The 21,356-nt window shown below is 37.9% G+C and overlaps 1 protein-coding gene across 6 annotated transcripts in view; it reads right to left on the bottom strand.

The window, feature by feature from the left end:
* The window catches only part of STXBP4 (syntaxin binding protein 4), an 80,708-nt gene that overhangs the window by 31,822 nt on the left and 27,530 nt on the right, over positions 1-21,356 (bottom strand). For all 6 annotated transcript variants that reach the window (XR_001863599.1, XM_017739176.1, XM_008637576.2 and 3 more), the window contains 4 exons: positions 17,942-18,118; positions 15,786-15,902; positions 15,216-15,265; positions 13,961-14,091 (listed from right to left, as the gene is read on the bottom strand). Coding sequence is in view for 5 of the 6 variants with exons in the window: in XM_017739176.1 (XP_017594665.1) it covers positions 13,961-14,091; positions 15,216-15,265; positions 15,786-15,902; positions 17,942-18,118 (475 nt within the window). In the remaining variant the exon portion in view is untranslated. The remainder of the gene's footprint in view (positions 1-13,960; positions 14,092-15,215; positions 15,266-15,785; positions 15,903-17,941; positions 18,119-21,356) is intronic.

The following is a 21,356-nucleotide window of genomic DNA, read 5'->3' as shown; positions in this document are numbered from 1 at the left end:
GAAATGCACCGTGCACTAGGATTCTATCTAGATTTGCCCTATTTAGATGCTGCAAGATAAGTATGTCCTTAAGTGTTTTATTTTGGCCTTGAGGCCACAGTTTAAAACCCTCCTTCCATTATAAGCAGGCACCAAACATCTCTGATGAATCTGGAAGAAGTGCTTAGGGACAATTGCCTACCAGAGGTGCCAATTTCACCCAAAGCACTCTTCTGTGAAACAGAAACTACTTTCCTGCATTTTTCACATCTCTGTTACCCGTCATTAAAACGGTCTATGACTGCAATACCCTTCCTGTTATGGGTGAACAGTCTGTATCTGGAATTAATATCTAGTTTAAGGGATGTAGTATCTATCTGGAATGCTAAAGACATATTATTGACATATTCTGTTTCACAACGACCCATTCCTTGACCAACAACAGAAACAAGGATATCTTTTTTACATACTTGAGTATGGGCCAGCTCATACCGTTTATCTCCTGATAATTTATTTGTATTTAGTATCAGAGTCTCAAAAATGATGAAATTTTTTTAGAAACAGGAATTACATGCTAAAAGGGTTTCTGATGCAGAAGATTTGCTATAGGACATTAAAACCAGCTTTCTCTGTCAGTTGATAAATGTGGTTCTGAATTCTGATCTCTTTTCAATAGCCATCGATTTCAGCTCTTATCAACATTTAAACCTTCTTCATGTGGCTTCAACAATAAAGGAAAAGGTGTTACTTAAGATCCCAGATGCCTTTGGCTCTTCTCTTCTGAGCCACTATTTCTGAGCTATTGAGCAAAGAGGATGGAAAGCTGAAGGTCTGATTTGCTGGTTCTAAGTTGCCTGGTTTTGGACTCCTGAGTGCTACTGGAATATGGGAATATCCCAGAGATGACACCAGAGGTATCACGTTGTGAGACCAGCAGAGGAACCCCTCTGTGACTTATGTAATTTGACACAGCTGAAGCAAAAATCTGTGGAGAAATATCCACCCTTGTTTGTCCAGAGTGTTCAGTGGGGTGCAGGCACAAAATGGCCTTTTATTTTTTGATGCTATCAATAGTACAAGCTGTATTTTGCCATTTTTGAATTAAATTATAAACACCCAGGTTCAGAAAAACAGCTTTCAGAAGTGAATATGCACTTCTGGCATTTGCTTGTGTGTCACTTTAGATCATTTCAAGTGCTCTTCCCAAAACCAAATATGTTTCCTTTCATAAATAATACTCTGCTGAGGGGACATTCCATTCCTTTATTCACATATCCAATTCCATTTTAAAGAAATTGTTCTTTTCTTTTGTTGTTGGTCACTTAATAAAACAAAGAGGGACTCAGCAGTCTTCAAGTGGAGACATCTGGCAAAAAGTATCAACTGAAACTTCTGTTGATTTAAGAGTATGGTTGGCAGATTGGCTTGTCTCCCTTCAGTCTGTTCCTAGAAACAAGGCTTCAGGAACAGTATTTGTCTTACTTTGGACATTCAGGGCATGGTGAAAGATGAGCTTGTGTTTTCCCAGTGCCTATTAATCATAACATATTGACCCATCTATGTTGGCAAACTCATTAATCTTGGATTAAAACAATTACAATTTACAATTTAGAAGGAGTTATTAAATAGTTTGTGTTTCATGCTGAAGGATTATATGAACAACTTTTAGATCTTTTTGCTAATTCTCAAATTACAAATTGCTATAAATATCTTTCTTCTATTCTAATACTTGTCTGTGAAAAGCTTGGTACAGTTAATTAGAAATAGTTTGAATACAAGAGCAATTGCAATTTATGAACAATGACCAGTCAACTGGCTAAAATTTAAGGAAATAAGAATGACCTCAAACAGCACGTGGTCAGACATTAGTACAGTCATTTTCCTCTCCTACCTAAGAAGGAAGGAAATCCAAAGTTAGAACCAACTCTGCTCAGTGTGAAGATCTTCAGAAATGAGTGAGAGCTACAGTCACCTGAGCTAAGAGGTTCCTGCTATATGTCTTTAAGAAGGATAAAGGATTACCTTTAAAATTGTACCTTTTCAGAAGGTGAATACTGGAAATAACAGAAAATAAACCTCCAAACTACATATTTTTCAGATAAAGACTAATTATCTACTTTCCCATAACTCTTAGGTGCTGTAGGTTCCAAGCAATTTGGACTGTTAACAAGATGAGAAGCAAACAGAGGAAGTGATGCTCATTTTAATCTGTGCAGAAGCTTAGTAGTAGTCAAAATAATATAAAATAATCACCTCTCAGAAATAAAGTAATTCATTAGCAACTTGGATCAAAAAAACCAAGTTTATTTCAACATGCTTCGAATAAATTGGCTTCCAAAGTCTTTCCACATCACACATTTGATAGTTAGATGTTCAACAACAGATTTTGAGGAGGCCAAGATACCATGAGGCTGCTTGTCTCTCAATATTATCACATTTCAGTCATGGGTGCAATACATTTGTTTAGGTATTAGTTCAGGAGAGCATAAACCCTCAAAGGTGAGGGATAGTGAAAGCTGGGAGGGGTTTCAGACCAGCTCCTTCTGACCAAACACTGGATTTTGCATGATCTACTGGCTCTTATTCTTTCCTTTTAAAAATGCATTTAACATATGATTATCTGACACTGATTTTTGCATTTTTCACCTACACTGCTTCTAAAATGCTATTGGCTGCCCAGTGAAAATACAAAAGAATGCAGTGACCAATCCCTCCAAATTATTTGGCTTATTGTGGTCAAGAATCTGTCGATAAGGTGGAGGCGATACAGAAAAACCAGAAACATGACGAATGCAGAAATCCACCTCTTTCACAGAAAAGGCTAGAAAGAAAAAGAAATCATACCAGTGTTCCTTATCCTCCAATGGCTCCCATCTGTTTAGTTTGCCAAGTTAAAGATGATTTGTTTTATTTTAGTGTTAAAGGCTGCAATAGCTGAGTCTCAATTGGTGACACAGTGAGAGAAATGCAGTGCCCGAGGATCACAGGGCTGGTAGTGCTCCCTGCTAAGGTTGAAAAACAGTAAAAGCATGTTCCCCATTACATTTTTCTCACCCCCTTCCCGTTTTTTAAAAAAAAAATATTCCTTTCTATGAATTAATTGCAGGCTTTTTTTTGCAATTTCCCACTATTGACTGTTAACATGATGCTGTCCTTGGGATGAGTCAAGAACACATTATTGCTTCCACTGCTGACTGAACACACTACAAGTTACGAATTAATTTTTGAGGAATATTTGCATAAATTAAATTAAAAATTAGTTTTGTTTATACCTATGAATCTCGAAGCGCTGAAGAGAAGACAGGAAACACATTATTAATTCTTAAATTAGAGAAACAGTCCATCACTGGGGAATTTTACACCAATGCCATGTAGGCTAACAAAAGTTAAATTCATGGAAGTAAGTACTGTCTGGAGGACATTCTTGTTCTGAATTGGTACAAGACACTTTCACCTGATTAAAAAGAACCTGGAATAACCCATTCTTATTACAGAAGTTCAAGGCTCTGCACACAGGGCATTCACCACCAGGACCAGGTAATTAGGAATAGCCTGGAATAACTCACTGCATGGCCCAAGAAGCCATTTCTTTTTACCCAGTTTCCCTCCTTTCTTGCTCCCCTGATTCCTCTGTTCCGGAATTCATCCATCTCCTCTCCTTACTGGATCAACTTCTCTTGTCAGCATCTATTGTGCTATCCACCCACTTCCATCACTGTCAGCTCACATTGCTCACTGACGCATGTGATCGTTAAATGCAAGTTTAATTAGAAAGCATTCACTGGTAACAAATTAAAATGACTGCCTAAAATTAGAATTGAGCAGAAATTGTCTGAGATTTAAAAAGCAATAGTATTACATGATATGCCTTTCTTGCTAAGTAATATCTCACTTGTTTTGCACTGATGATGAAATTAAACTGCACAAGGGGCTGGCACGAACCACCTACAACTGAGAGACAGAACCACTCTGTGCTCAGCTCATTTCACAGCAAGGACTGACCAAAGTAATATTTTTTCCTTTTGAAGCAAGAATTGTAAGAATACATCAACTCAAGCCATTCTTTTAGCCTGATACAGAAAAGCCTGTAGCTACACATAGGTAAAAGAAGAGGCTTTAGAAATAATTTTAAATATTTTAGAGATAATGTTAAAAGTTCTTAAAATCTAAGATAGATTTCCTTTTTTGTTTTACATCTGAAGGGAAAAAAAAAAATCACAAAGTGCCTCAATCTAGCATACTGAACTTTACCTGAACTGTAAAGGTAAAATTTACAGGTAAAGGAAAATTCCTGTTACCAAACACAATACCCACAGCAATCACTAATGTAAGGCAAAAATTTCCCTCAACTCTCAGTTAATGATCCATATGCCTCATGCCATGAGGTAACAGATCTAGTCTGAGCCATACATACATTTTTTACCTCCTTTAGGTCTCCTTTATAAGCACCAAGCAATTATATTTTCCTCTGGCAAATTCTCCTTAAAACACACTTTTAAAAAGCTTCCTCTCTCATTCTTGGCAATCAACTTTCCCTGTACTTCTTTCCATTTAAATTAACACACTGGTGTGCCATATATGTCTAAGCAACTCTGCTGGCCCTCAGCTTCTCACTCCTACCTACTGAGGAGAAGTGAAAAAATGTGACAACTGCAGGAGCTGACAGGAAAGCCTACGAGCCCTCTGAGACAAGATGAGCCCTGATAGCTTCAGCACACACTGATTCCCAACAAAGGGCTGCTCATCCCCCTCCCCCTTGTCAGCATGAATCCAGATCTCTCAGGATGCTCAAAGAAAATGAACTCAGCACTGACTGCCAAAAGCACACACACTGCTTTGGATCAGCTCCACTGCAATGGTCACTTTGGTTTTGGTCACCTTAAATGGTGACACAGGAGCTCCCTGGCACCCAGACCCACAGGGAGGCATCGGGGTATCCACCTCTCCCCACAACCAGCTGACTAAATCTGAGCTGTCCCTGCCAGCCAAAAAAGAAGGACGTCAGACTCGGATCTGGGACTGACCCCTCAAGGATAAATTCCTGTCTCACCAGGGTATTTTCTGGCTTTCAGACACTGATCTGGGGCCGAGACCAGTTCCTGCTTCCCCTGTGTATTTTCTCCAACTTGGGAGCAATTTGCATCTCCGTGACACAGAATTTTAAAGTTTCTTTCCTCCCTTAAGTCAAAACACCATGCTATAATGAAGGATTAATATATCAAAATTCCAAGCATTATGTCAACACAAATTAATAGAGACAATAATTAGGAAGTATTTACCATCCAGTAAAATTGTTGAATCTGGAGAGTTTTGACTTCAGTCTCCATAGCTACCAAGAGCAAATACAACTTGTATGGGAAGAGGCACAAAGTCAACTGATTTTTTCATAGAGGGGTCACAGTCTGAACTAAACAAGTCCATAGACTTTTAAAGGTCTGCTCTTTAATGACCTTTTTTTTCAGAGATGCTGGAAATTATCCTAATGATACTGCACTAATCTTGTTAGGTCATCTGTATTTTAAGATATAATAATCCCACTTGTTTTTCATTATTAAAATGTTTTGATTTGAAAGTCAGGACAGGCAGTGCCTATTCAAAAGCTGACTCATCTTTTCTCATTAAAGGTAAGTGAATGGAGAGAGAATAATTCGCTTTTCTAGCAGCAACAACAGAGTTCTGAAATCTAGGTCACATTAAAGAACTGTCTTGAAATACAAGCTTTAGACACTGAATTGTGTTTTTCCTTACTGTGAAACATGGGGATTAACATGCATGTTCAATCACCAATAAATCAGCATGCAACTTGTTCATAACTGATATTTAAATGTATTTTCTGATTTGATCAGGGTCTAAAATTATTCTGTCCTTATTAGTGTGAGCTTTTATCTGGCTTCTCTGCTTATCCATAATTACTGTAATGTTCTGATTCTCAAAAACCAAATTAAACAAGCAGGGTCTAGTTCCTGGGCCCTGTAACAACACCCACAAGTAAGACCAGTTAGGTGAAAACAATGTCATTCTTCACTCACACTCAACAAAATGTGAATTTAGTCCAAGGAAGCGGAGCTTGGGGATAATTCAGGATTTAAAACCCATTGGTAAAAGGACGTTTTTTTTGAAATGCCATTGAAAAACAAGATTAAAATTTTGTAAGGGCTTGACTAACTGGATCAAATGTCTGAAATAAACAGGGTGCAGCTGAATAAAGACAACAGCAGAGTGTTGTCTTCAAGGTGTGGATAATCAGCTGCCCAGAAGGAAGTGGGCACACCCAGCTGCCCTTGGTTCTGGGAGTAGAAGAAAGCCCAATCTTCACACAAACCAGTAACATGGAGCTACTGGGGAAAGGAAACACCATTTGGGACCTGGTGTGATTTCATATTAAAGCAAACAAGCTTATTCCATTTTTGTCTCCCACAGGAAGCTCTCAAGTACAGAACTCAACACAACTTTGATGAATTGGAGAGAAGTCAGAGAAATACAAAGGTAAGGAAGTGACCAGGAGAGATGTTGTAGGGAAGAATTCAGCAAACTAGTGTCATTTATTTGGGGGAACAGCAAACAGGGTGGAGATGCTACACAGTCTTCAAAAGTTAAAAGTTAAGAGGAAGCAGTGGGGTGTTCTCAATAACCACAGGGGTCAAGACAAGTAGTAGCAGGCTTTAACCACAGTGAGGAGGATTTAAGCCAAAGGAAAAGGTTTCTAGTGGCACAGGTAATTAAGGACAGCAATAGCTGGCCCACAGAGGCAGTGGGATATGCTAAACAATTACCTGTTTGAGTTAACATACCTGTCTGAGTTAATAATAATTTGTGTTGCTGGAGGCACATGGATGCACTAATTGCTAGAGGTCCTTCCCAGCCAAATCTTTTCTGATGCCTTGGTGGCAAACTACCAAGTGCTACTTCTCTACAATTTTGTGTAATTTACATTACATGTAGACATTTCTTCTGCTTCCCATTTGCAAGGCATTTTTATGTCTTGTGTTCACAGAAGTGATATATTTAAATTATATTATGCACTAAAAAACTCCTCTCTTGTCTCCTTCAAAGTATTTCTTGTAAACACAAGGCAGTCCTGGCCAGAGAAACAGGGCTTAGGGAACGTTTTTAAGGCTTGTCAGAAAGCACCTGTACTCACACCCCAATAATAACACTAAAACCAAACAAAACCACAGTCAAAGGTGAAACAGCAAAAGCATTTTTGGTCTTGTGTTTTTGGTTTTTTTTTGGTTTGTGTTTTTGGTTTTTGGTTTTTTTTTTTTTTTTTAAATTCAGCCTTGATTTGTCTGCACTGGCAGAACTTATTTCTGTAACATTATAGGAACTGCTTTTAAGTACAGATAAATACTTAAATATTACTATTTCATCAGTGATGATGCTACAGCTTAGCAGCCTTTTTTTTTTTTTTTTTTATTGAGTCAGGGATCCCCACCCAACCTTGAAACCTCTCCCATATTATCATAATAAATCATGCAATTGAAAAGAATATAAAAGAATCCAGGTTCTGCAGACAAGCTGTAAATCAGTCATGAGACTTTTGCGGTTCAGTGGTTGATGACCAAGTACAGCCTGGAAACCACAGCTATAAGTCTAAATTACCTAGAAATATGTGGATAACCATGCATTAAAAAATTAATGTGGATCCAGCACACAGCACTGAAACTTTGCATCAGACCTACAGTACTTAACTGCAGCAATTACGATAAAAAAAGGCAAGAAACCCAACCCAGTAAAATGTTCTCAGAAAACCGTACGGGAGCCTATGGCTGTCTCTGTGCTCCAGCCTGTGCTTCCTCATCAGCCACTCCCTTTCCTAATGAAGATTTCCAGGTCAGACAGTGCAAAGGTGCTCCCTGACACTGTTCCATAGTCCAGGCATTTTTGCTCAATGAAAAGTCACTGCATAAACATCACACACAGTAATGATAAACCAGAAACGAAGTATTTTTACAAGTCACTAATAAACCTGACAGTTACCCAAGAATGCTGGGGAATAGCATCTCTAGTGTAATAATAGATTCTAGTAATTGTAGATTACTATCTGGGAAGAAAAAAAGCTGCTTTCAAGATTTCCTATCAGTAAGACACTTAATCAGAAAAAAACATTAATAATAAATTCAGAAGACTTTTGTTAAATCCTTGAGTTTTTGTCATTCTTACCTATGAACAAGCAAGTCAGCTGCTTCATGACTCAATTTTTTTTTTTTTTAATTGGGGTAATAATTTTAATCAAGGTGTAGGAATCATGTCAATAAAGCAGTTTGTATCAGATTTACAGACTGGAGAGAGAATGGACTTGTCTCACAGGTCTAGTGCTCCCTTTTCAAATTAGTTTTTATGCACACTCAATTTCATTTATATCGGAGTAATTTTCAATACTGTACAGTATTACACTTCTTAAGTGGAACACTTATTTTCCATTGCAATGAAACATATTCAAATTCTTGGACAGATTTTCTTTTTGAAATTACAGTTCTATGAACACTGTCAGAGTTACAACTCTTCATTCTTATTTACCATGCAAGCAAAATTGGAAATTTAAATGATTTCCAGGAAATTAAAAGTCTTGATGCAAGTTAACAGTTATGTAGAAAAAGCTTTCAAATTCTTGACTGCATCCTTGTAAAACTGTATTAAATATGATGGGATTTTTTTCCTGAGGATTACAGAAACCATTTTCACTGTTATGCAACTTTGAAATTTAATTTTTCTGCAAGTACATAAGTTGTTCACCTTCAGGTTTCTTACTGTGATCTGATTTGCAATGTATCTATAGAGTTGCAGAAAAGCTATCAATTTTTTAATGAAACATTCCCATTTTCAAAATAAGGCAAAAATTTAACAAGGTCTGTAATATAGTGTGAAACAGATCCACTTCCCATCTTGTGTATATTTGATGTTGCATATTGGAAAAATTAAAATTAAGTCGGGGTTATTCTCAGTTTACATCGTTGAAGATGTAAAAGGAAAATTTCCAAGTTTTATTTCAATTCCCAAACTCTATTCCTGAGTTGCACCAGCAAAGTTTACAGATCAGAAAAGTAACGTGGGCACTCTGCAATTTAATAAAAACAGTATTAAAATTTCTTGGTGAATTAAGTTTAATTTTTGGACAAACCAGTTTGTGTAGCTGCAGCCACTGTTTCTGCACAGGGTCCCTGACTCCCAGCACGTGGCTGAGAGCAGGGACCCAGAGCCCCCAGCACAGGCTGAGCTGGGAGACAGATCTCAGTGCCCAGAGAGATTTCCATGGAGCAGAGCTGGGAGCTGAATCCCCCTGTTCCACAGAGCCTGAGCCAAGGGCTGCACTCAGAGCAGCACCAAACTCTTCCTGCCTTGCTCCATCTTGTCCTGCCTTGCTCTGACTTTACAAGATGAGACTAAGCAAACAAGAGACTGAATTCCAAATTCCAGGCAAAGTGAGAGATTCTGCAGCTACACAGGGAAGAGGCTGTATGTAACATGTTGTCTTTAGAGGCCATGGAGGCCACAAAGATAAGGCCACAGGCCCTCCTATCTCCTTGGTAAAGAACAAAGGATTTTGGAGCATTGCTTCTGAGGAGCTGACAGCATTTGGTATTTATTCCAGGAGGAATAAAGTGACAATATTCTGTGCCAAAAGATTCTGTGCTGTCCCCAGGAGCTCAAAATTCAGCACAATTCTTCAAGTAGAAGGAGCTACAGATGACCAGGCCATATCTCAATATTAATGTAATTCTGAGATTTATCATTTCTTTTTAATGTCAATTCAAATAAGATCCAACAGCAAAAAGTTAATTGAGTAACTTAATATTACTACTTTTGACAAAAATGAAACTATCTTCCCATTAAGTATTTTTGTTTGGAGGGGAAAAAAATTGACCTTCAGGGACTAGCAAAACTGTGAAATTTTCCTTTGAATAAAACAGTTGATAAATTCTCTTTTGGGAAAACTCACCTCTTTTGTTGTTGTTAAAAGTTTCAAAGGAATAATACATATTAATTTCACCAAATTAGTATTTTCTATGGAAGTACTGTCTCAGCAAATGTTTAGCTGACAAACACAAGTTTTTTACCTTTAAAGCACACAGCACTAATTTTAATTCTTTTGCGAGCAAAAACTATTAAAAAGGGACCTGTACAGCTGCGTTCAGGATATACTCTGTATAATTTATCAGGTCTCTTCTATTTCTGATTTCAGTAATTCACTGAAATATTTATGGCCTTGCCAGAACAATGAATACACAGTTATCTCTTTAGTTATCATTATGCTGCTCCTTCCCAAGCAGCTCTTCCAGTGAGGAAGGAAAAGCACAGTTCTAGCTCATCAGCTGAAAGAATGTCAGAGGTATTCTCTCAATTCACACTCCTCCCCACAAATCGGACCTTGCAGGAGATAATTTTGTCTAATACTAAAAATACAAGATACAGCATCTTTAATATCAGGAGCCAAACATACAGAAGTTAACCAAGACATGCCTGTCCATGCCACAATTACAGCTACATTTTGATGTACAGGCATAAGGTAAAAAGGGGAAGGGGAACAGCCCATGTTCTGGCTGATGAACTACAGCCAATTACCTGTAAAAAGTTACAGCACTACTGCGTTCATAAAATACAAGATTCAAGAACAAAATAGCAAAAATGTATATAGCACTTATTCTATAAACAAACACACCAGGCCTGCAACAAACAGAAGAAATATTAATACTTAACAATATTGGCTCTTTTCAAAATAGCAAAATTGTTATTTGTGAAGCCTTGCTACTCTGCTTTATAGCTTAGTTCCACCCACACTGTCAAAAGAATGGAAAGGGACTGACACTTTCCCAGCCATGGAATGGTTCTGGCGTTTAAACACAATATAGTTGAAAAATCCCTACACTGAAGAAATGGATAGATCCAATATTTCAGCTTTTAATGCCAAAGATGTAAAGCATTGTCCAAAAATCAAAAGCAATTTAACCATCAAGAGAACAAGCACTAATGGATGCTGAGCAGCAGCAGTTTACATCCTCCTTTTATCTAGTCAGCATTCAAGGAAAATGAATATAAAATCCAGGCAACAAAATTTCTGCCTTTAGGATCATCAAAATCAAATGCATAGTGACTGGCAAGATCAATATGAGTAAGGTAAGTAGGATTTTTGGAATTTTTATTAATTTGGAGATCATTTGAGTGAACTTCAGCATGACTGCCTTGTGTCAGATCCCAGGCTGAGAGCTAATTAAAGCAACGTGATGGGATAAAATAGCTCAAGATTCACTGCTTGAGTTCCTGCCGAGTGGAGAACCTGGCTTCAGAGCACTTCCTGGATATGGATGGTTGGGATTGTGTCAACTACAGCAAGATTATATTTTTGGACAGAAGTTTCAGAGGCAGAGGGAGGAAATCAGCAGCCAAAATACTTGAAAGCTGTGTTATACAACTGCCCATTTCAAAATGCTGATTGCCTGCTCTTTGATGAGGAGATAAGTATGTTCCAGGGTTAATCAGCTTTTGGCCATTACCCGTACCCAGTGTATTCCTTTTCTAAATTTTTAATAGAAAAGAAGAAAATGCTTTCTCTATTCTTTTTAGCATGATTTGCACCATATGGTCTGCTAAGTGCAGGCAGCAGCTACTTTTAAATGCTGCAGTTCTTCACTGAGGCATTATTATCCTTTGTATGACGAAAGTAATTTCAAGTGTTCAGGAGATGCTCACATTCTGCAAAGCAGAACAGTCTCTCAAGGCTTGGTTTCTAAAAATAGCTTACAGTCTTTAAAGAAGATGAAGAATGGCTCTTTCAAGGGATAAACTTGATTATTCTGTTTATTACTTCATTGTTTGCATTTCAGGATCTGCAGGATCCTGAAGCAGTAAGCCCTGGAAAATGAGCTGTTGTTTCTTTTCAGAGTCTTTGCCTAAAGAATCACCAAAGTGCCTTCACAGAGCTGCCACAGCCTGCAGAGCTGAAAGCTGACCTGCAGCAGTACCACAAGGCAATATGTACTTGAAGATTTTCAGGAATACCCTGAACTTCTTCAAGCCTCTTCCCTCAGGCAAAACGTCAGGATATTAGAGAGGAAGGGGATAGTTTGTGCGGATAATTCATAAATATATCATTTTGACCTGGTTGTCAAGGAAGATTTTTTACAAAGGAAGCAGTCTTCTGTTGGAAAAACACTCTACAACTCTGTCCTAGCACCCAGATTTTGTTTCACATGTATTGTAAGTGAATCAAAGAGGAATTTTGGCTGGGGCTCCTTTACTTCGTATTTACAAGTATCAAGCAAATAATGAAAGCAAAGTTGTATTTAGAAGGTAAAATGTATCACAAAGGCTGCCTAGCCAGACATTCTGATCCACTGAGCAACCTCAAAAATATTAACTCCAGTTTTCTCTCTAAGAATTAAGTAACAAATTATTATGTTGTAGACACCTGCCTGGAAAAAGGAAACCCTTCAGTCTGCACTGTAGTCTCTACTACACTCCTCTCTTTGGTGTATGGTATTTATGAAATGCCACATACACAAGAGCCCCCTTTCAATGACAGCCCATCTGCAAGAAAACTTCAGATCACGTGGGAAACATCTAGTGAGAAGCTGGCAGAGAACACTGCAGACAGAATGCTATTAGATAGTTCCTTTGCCTTAACAATTTTTTTTTTGACAGAGAGAGAAAAAACGAGTGAAGTTTAAAGCTTTAATCTCATACCCAAGCTTGTCAGAGTCCAAATCTATCTGTAATGCTCTCCAAATCAGAATGAACTCAGAAAGATGACGTTCAATCTTTAAATCCTTCTCTGCAGACCTATTTTTAATTCTCAGGTTCATAAAATGGATTACTGCTGTGGCTCCAGAGCTCTCTAACGTGCAGTCTACCTATTATGTTTGACATAACCACATGTTAGAATTCAGCTGCATTTAGAACCAAAAGTTTTATTTGCACCATTTCCTGTGTAGTGTAATAAAACCAATTCAGTGTGACAGAACTATCATTGTCACTGGTGGAAAACCAATTATCTCCTCTCCTGGTCACTGTTATTCTTTTCACTCCACCAGTAACTCTAATATTCTGGACACTTTTTGAACAAATTTTATCTGGACACTTTTGAACAAAATTTATTGTGCTTTCTTTGCCACAGAGTGAATAATAAATAAATGCTTCAATAAGAATGTCAAAAAACCTATTTTTCATATCTTACTTTCTCAAGAAACATTTTTTCAGTCTCTTTCTAAATTAATTCCTAAATAGTCTAAGCTCTTCGAATCTTTGATATAATAATTATGGGAACCATAATTAACCACCTTTCCAAAACCTCCTGTAATGTACCATTTCTGTTCCATTTCTGTAAATCAGTCCATTTAAGCTGGATTAGAACTGACATGTCTGCTCAACTAGAGGAAAATACCATCCAAATACACAATTGTTTCAATGATCTTAACCAGGAATTCTACAGAAAGTCAAAGTTGTTTCTTAGATTTTCAACTCATGTAGTTTATCACAGTAACTCTCATGAACTACCATCACTTTCAGCAATGGGAAGAGACTTCTGTTCATGACCTGAGGACATACACAGATATCTCCAAACAGAACTGCTGCCTACATTCACTCCCTACAGCAACAACATCTTCATTAAAACACTTTGATACATATCCATGTAAATCCAGCAGAATAACATTTTACAAATATTCCAGTATGAAAACCAGAGCATTAAAGTAATGAAATTCTGCTTGTTTTACATGATTCTGGTAATCTTCATATTCCTCATTTCTGCATTGATTTTGTACTTTAAGTTTTCTTGTGAAGAAATGTACTCTGGAATAACTTCATATTCTAATTATAGTTTGATGAAGATGTGTCCTGAACTGACACTGAACCTGCTCTGTCCTTCTCTGCTAGGAATGATTTATTCTGCCAGTTCACATTCAATTTTAAATGAAATTATCCATCTTCCTGGCTGATAAACTGATACCAGATTTCAAAGCACACAGAGATGGACACATTCACTCACAATCTACTTCCAAAATGGCACGGACAGACTTGGCAAGGTCCCCAGCTTCTGCTGCAAGAGCTGCTGTGACAGTAGGTCCGACCCTTCCCAGCCGTGCCAGAAGTGCTTTAGTGGACAATGTTCTCCTGTCACTAAGAGAATAAAGAGTAAGTGTTTATTTGTAAGATGATAAAGGAAATTGCTCCTTTTAAAAAGGTAAACTTGTTTTTCTAAAGTGGTTTTGTTCTCACTGTATGAACAAAAAAGATTCACGCTACCAAATCAGCGAGTCTGCCCCAGCAGCAGTCCTGGCTGAACAACAAAGGTTATTTGGAAAGTTCAATTCAAATAACATTCACAACTGAAAATGCAGTGTCAAGGACTCAGTGGGTGTCACAAAAGGAACTTGAATGGAATTTTCATACCAGCATTTAAGAAGGAACACTGCTTCATGGGACCCAACTCTTCTCTGCTGTTAGTTAGTCAGCTTGTCACCTTGGCTTAGTATTTGATAATAAATCCATCTACTAAAATATACTCTATGAACTTTATAAACAGACAACATCACTGTTGTGTGCAGTGCCAATGGGAACTGCATCTCACTGATTATCTATGATATCCTAGTTGGTCTGAGCCTGCACAGGTTTTTTGAAATAACGTTCCAGTTCACTTCACTTAAATGCATTTGATTTCCTTGAGAGCTGTACCAAACAAAACTGCAGGAAAGAGACTGAACAATTTTACTGTTACATAAATATTAATAGAATGCTATCTGGGATATATAGGCACAATCATGTCAATATTCTGAAGGACCAAAGGCTGCTTAAATCTTCTTGAATATTCCCAGCAGCTTTTTAAACAAGAAAATTAATCAAATGTAAATGGATACACATTTTATCAATTTATTTATATGCTACTGGATTCATCGTGATGCAAAATCACCTAGGAGAATCTAAAAAAATATTAAAAAAATTATAACCCACTGTTAAAGTTCCTTGCATTTTAACTAATCCTTAGTACATTATAATTACTTTATGGAAACATCCAGACAATCATATCTATGTAATTACTAACTGTTTTAATTTAATTCAGAGGTTGTTAATGAAGCTGTATCCTGAAAGCCTAATTCATAATTCATGCCATTCCCTCTCTTTCAATAAAATGACACTCAGAACTACACAGCAAAAGCATAGGAAAAGAAATAGCTACAAGGCAGTTTTTGGAGACTTGGAAACAATAGCAGTGTTTTTCATTATTAATATTGCCATTTCATTACCTTAAAACTGTTGAGGAGGTAGAGTTATCAGAGAGTATTTCATGCACAACCTGTTGGTCATAGTCAAGAAGTTATCAGTTTATAAATCAACACCATCAAAAAGTTAATACCTTATAGTTTGATGTTCTATTTGGGGGTGGGGGATTTGACTGTCAATTAAAGAGTCTAGTGTCTCCCAGCTAGAAGTGCAAAAGTAAAAACCAAAATATTATAACCCCCTTAAACAAAGTAAATATAACAACATCACTTTTTTTTGTTGTTGTTTCATAACATTCCAAAGTATTACCAAATATTAGCTTTTCTGCCTTTTTCTTCTGAGGAGTTTCACAGAAATTGGTAGAGTTTAGATGTAAAAAATTATCTCATCATTTTCATTTGTTCAGTATAGCAAAACACAAAGATTATGTAAACCTCTGGATGGAACTGTACACTTACACATCATCTATATTTCCAGGAATGAAAGGATCTCTGTGAACTAGTTTATAGCCATTTTACTATGTTTATTCCTCAAAGACATCAACACATACCTTTTCCAAATAAGGTATTGCTAGAAATGAAAGGCAAAGTTACCTCTACAAATTGTAGCAATTTTTCAGTGGCCACCTCAAATGTCTTCCTGGCAGACTCCGATTTCCGCAACTGGCAGTCAAGTACCGTAACCCTCTTTCTCAAGTCTTGAATGTTCTCCTGGAAAAGGTATTTTATGGCTTTTATTCTAATAATTTTCTCCCATGGATCACACAGAGACATGGTATGAACTGAGTGTTTGGAATGTTTAACACACTCTTTTCTACATTTCTGTAGAACTCATAACTGGAATGCCGGACCAGCTGGAAAATCAGCACCAAACTGCAACAGATTTTGGCAAATGATAGAAAGGTAAATTAAAATTGGAAGACAACAACAGTGATAGGGCTGAAAATTAAGAGAGTTTGAACCGACCGATGAATGGATCAAAAATACCAACCTGATGGTGACAGTATCCCTCAGTAGGGTGCCATAAACAGCCAGAACAAACTCAGTCCCCTAGCTTGCATCCTTTGGCCACTACAGTAATTATGGCACATCTTGGAGGAAATTACCCCCTAGGATGTCTCTGCATGCACTCGTATAACCTATTGATCAGTGTTATGCATCCCTCTCTCCTTCAGTACAGAGGATGTGAGCCCTGTTAGATCCAGTCCTGGAGGCTTTGGGTCTCATCAGAGTGCCTGGCACTGTTCCTGTGAGAGAACCACGAGTGAAGTCCTCACATGTACCTGGGCATGTCTGTTTAGCTGAGCTGTCTGCTGGACACAAGATCTAGAAAGATCTCTCCAAAATACAGAAAACAGCACTGTAGTTAAAAATAAACTTTTACATCACACTGCAGGTGATCATTCTGAAAGCTCACAACCTACTCTAAAACTCTTATCAAAAAATCACCCAAACCCACTTATTAACTTTACTGGAAGCAAATAATTTGTTTGTATACACTGTACAAAGCAGCAGAATCATCATCACCCTGAATGTCAAAGGATCTGTTGATTCAAACACCTTTGTTTTGGTAATGTCACTGTCCACTCTGGAGAAAGAGCTGGTGAGGGACCTCATCTTTCACACTAAAAAGGCTGTAATATGGAGTTGGTACCTACTTGATACTGCTTCTTTTGGATAAGAAATGCAGAGGTTCAAATCTCCACACAGGTGTTGAAGTAGTCAGTCAGAATTTCAGGAATTCAAGCTACAATCTCTGGAACAAACCCCCAGGAAAGTAACCCACACCCTCTGAATTTCTTAAAATTTGGCTGTTTATACAAGTCCTAGAAAACAAACAGTGCTGCAAGAACACCTGACATAAAAGATGGGGCATCTCACCCAAATGTTCAGAAAGAACTTCCAGGGTGTGATTCACCTCATCACTCACAACTGGATGAGAGGAATTCCTCCCTGGGAGCCACAGGGACTTGGTTAAGCTGCTCTCTGCAAGCTTGTTTACCTCAGAGCTTGGCTTTACCTTCCAATGTCTTGAAATATTAAATTAATTCTCAGGATTAAACAAGGCAACATTTCAGTAGGTTTTCTTCACCAGGTCATATGCACATCCATTTTTCATGAGAAAAACAAGGTAATCTCAAAAATGCCAACCTGTTTGCATTTGTTCAAACCGTGTCTAGAACACAGGTCAGGAGTTACAGGGAAAAATTTTAAAGTGCCTCCAATATTTTATTTCTTAGCCTGTTCTGAAAAGCCTCACTGAAGATGATGTGGGTTTAAAATATAAGGCTCAATTAAAAAAAAAAATTGGCGGGATTAGTAGTATTTAAATGATTATTTTAATTAAATCTAAGTTTACTCTAGAACAGGACAGGGGTGTTATTTGCCTAACAAAAACATAAACCTGAAGGCCATTTTCACATGAGTACAAAAGCATACAAATATATGCAAGGTGTAGTCCTTTAAAGACAATGTATCTGCAGCCCAGAAACTATTCCATGCTTAATGCTTGAGATATGCTGACCTATAACCCAAATATGCTGGGAGCTCCTGTTTTTCCAGCCCAAAGATGTCTGGTGAAAGGAAGCTTCGTACACTTCACATTACCCCCTTCGCTACACATCATCCCAGTTATTGAATAATACAAGACAAACAGTGACCTACTTTAGAAAAGCAGATGAAAAGAAAATGAAAACAAGATACATGACAACAGGAAGGAAACCATGGTAACTCTGACAGGCTTTGCTTACTTTATTTTGGCCAGAATGCTCAGCGAGCTGAGCCTTCAGCTCTCCAATTTCAGCCTCTAACAGGTGAATCACTTCTTCATAGTCCATCTCTATTCCCCGGGCCTGCCTTTGTGCAGCCTCTGCAAGGTGAATTCTGCTTCGCAGGGCTCTTGTCTCCTCCACAGCTGCCTTGGCTTCCTGCAGATGATACAATTCAGTGGAAAAGTTACAACTCCAACTACCAAAAAAGCAGATTTAGCTCGCAAGTACTGCAGCTGGCCTCAGGGCTACCTGTTAGTGTTCATGGTTAGAGGGCTCAATTGCTAATTTTTAATATATGATGTGCAAATGAAAAACAGGTAAGCACAGAGACATAATTTTCCTAATAAATTAAACAACAAGTTCTACAATTACTGAAAATCTACGTGAATGAAAGGTTTCCTGAAATGCACCAGATGCTGTTGATCTGCCCCACTTTTTCCATACCAAAAAAGTACCTTAATGAGATGTTACTTCATTTTATTATTATTGCCTGAATTCACACTCTAGTCACAGCTCACACATCACGTACATGGACTTTTAATGCAAGTATTCAGTCCACACTCTTCTCAGAATCAGTGCTTTTTATAAAAACTATTTTTCTGCCTAGTTCCTGCTCCTATTACGCTCCTAATATCCTATATTATCACAGAACATTAGAAGAGAGTCGGATAAAACTTTTATCTAAATAACGTACAGAAAACAGAAAAATCAGAAACTGTTAGCTTTAATTCAGCTAATGTAATCCCTAAATGTTGCAACATGTCCTTTCAAGAAAGATATTGCTCAGTTCATTTTAGGACTGAATATTAATTGAAGTTAACTTTGATTAGTAAATTAGAAAGTCAAACTAAACATGGGTTTACACACTAGGAATAAAACAAACAAACTGCTCACACAAAATATACAGGCTCACTGGCACCAAAACTAGTAAACCATCTTTGCCCTCAGCTATTAATTAATCTGTATGAAAAGTCACCTTATATCAATTTTCTGAATAATTAAAGTTATAAGCTTTGAATACACAAATTCACAGAGCTACAAGCTTTTTGTAGAAGTTGCTCAGTTAAGGATACTTAGGTGAATATTCTATTCCTGGTCTACCTATTACATCTTATTATTATTATATCCTGGTTGGGAATGGAACTAGAGGGAAAACAGGTGGCTGTAGAGGAGAAACACACTGTGACTCTTTAACATGGAGGAAACAACCTTCTAGAAGCTAGGTTTGAAACTGCTGTTTCTAAAAAACCTAGATGACCAGATCTGTCTGTTTTGTGGAAGAAACTGCATATAACATGTGTCATGATACAAATGTCTATAGAGAGGTCAGTTAAACTTACAAATGCAGATTTAATTCTTTCTTCATGTAGAAGCATTTGTTCTGTACAATCAATATCCTTCAAGTCAGGTTTTCCTATACTTTGTGATAATGTTCTTTCTGCAAAATGATCTACCAATCTCAGCTTCACACGACTTTTAACCTCTACACTGTTAGCCTTAATGAACAATATACTCCAGGCCATAAATCAGCTAATAGCAGTCACATATAACCAGTACATCATCTTCCTCATCTTTGCAATATAAAACCAATTTGGATGATGGCCAGGGACATCCTGGTCTCTCAGAAAATAGAGCAGTAGAAGAAGTAACCACACACGTAGAACAGCAACACCACTAGTGAAGGCAGGTGACACTGCTGCTGTACAGGCACTGGTGTGTTACAGGGCACAAGCGGTAAGAGATCCATTTAAGTGACCTTTAATTTGACAGCAAGTAGAATGGTTTTCTTTTTTCCTTTGGAAGCACTAGGTGAACTACACGAGGACCACTTGCACCTGGAAACACAGACTCATCCCAAGCTTATTGCTCTGTGTGTGTTATTCCTCACGCTGGTGTCAGAGTTGTGTGTCTGCAGCACTAAGAACAGTGTGAGGGTCATTACAGCTCGCACTCCCTGAAAGCACAACAGAACAATCCCCCCTCCTGCAAGCTGCTCGTGGCACTCCTTTTTTTCCTAGAAACAATTCAGAGAACACAGGGACTCCTAAGAAGTTATCAATCTACAGAAGCAGGGGTCAAAATTACTACCTCTAGGGAAGGCACTTTATGGCCACTGTAAGAAACAAAATGAGTCAATAGCAAGAAGAGCTGGGCCCTGCTGATACAGAGGATGAGCTGGGAGCCTTCAGCACCAAAGGCTTCCTTGGGAAGCAGGCTGGAGGTGGGAAAAAGACTCTCAGAGACAAAAGTGAAAGGATGCTCTGATGTTAAGTTTGACTAATATGAATGAACACAGAGGCCTTGAAAAAGGATGGCGTCTTAAAAACCCACACTTAGGAATTATTTAAATAAACCGACATGAGAAAAGTGAAGAGAAAATTGCTATTATGAAAAGAGAGGTCTTCATTTTGAAAGAATACCTCCTTGAGATAAAGGTTTAAACTCTTATAATCCAGAACTGCCTTTACTCCTCTGTTGTTTTTTCAGAACCCTAGTTGTTGAATATTAATTTCTCTGTAATAGCAGACTAAGTATGACCAGATTTCAATGGTGAAAGACCTAAAGGAATAATTAAGGAACAATGGCTTCTTACATTACAATTAAACAATTATACACACTAAAACTGAATTAGTAAAGTCTTCTGACACACCAGAGCTGTTTGCTGGAGCAGAGGGGCACAAAGGGAAACTATTCCCTTTGTGGAACTGGAGAATAGATTTCACTGTTCTCCAGTTACTGGAGCTGGCACTGTGGGGACACAGTGGGTTCTCTCACCTGTGCAGGTAAGGGGGCCCCACCAGTGAAGAACTGATGGGTAACACCCACTTCAGCAAGACAGCTCTTGTCCCACTCAAATGTATGAAAAAAGTGTCCAAGGCCAGGCTGGATGGGGCTTGGAGCAATCTGGGAGAGTGGAGGGTGTCCCTCTCCATGGCAGGGGTTAGAATGAGATGAGCTTTAAGGTCCTTTCCAATCCAAACCAATCTAGGATTCTAAGACAACAGATAGGGAATCTGCAGCTGCTAATATTTCATTTATATAAATGCTTGATGGGGCCAATTGTCCTAATCTGGTACGAAGCCACTACAACCAATAAGGAACTGAAAGCTGGAGGACAGAAGCTGAATCTGTAAAAAAGCACTTTCAAGGTACAGGTTCAGAGTGCCAGAAGGTTTTATCCAAGTTTTATTCCAGCGACCAAAACCACCAGAACTAAGATATTCTTTTAAAGCACATGAAAATTGTAGTTACAAGTCAACTGTGCTTGTTGATTAATGTTATAAAAATTGTATGCTGAAATTATCCTTCAAAAGAACTTTTAATATCTTTACTATGTATTAAAATAAAAAAAGCTAATGAAACAAACCCAATCCTTCTTTCAGGCAGGGTGAAA

This window comes from Corvus brachyrhynchos, unplaced genomic scaffold (genome assembly GCF_000691975.1).
Source record: "Corvus brachyrhynchos isolate BGI_N302 unplaced genomic scaffold, ASM69197v1 scaffold407, whole genome shotgun sequence".
NCBI lineage: Eukaryota > Metazoa > Chordata > Aves > Passeriformes > Corvidae > Corvus > Corvus brachyrhynchos.
The sequence above is the reverse complement of the archived record's forward strand: the minus strand, read 5'-3'. Positions and strand labels throughout refer to the sequence as shown.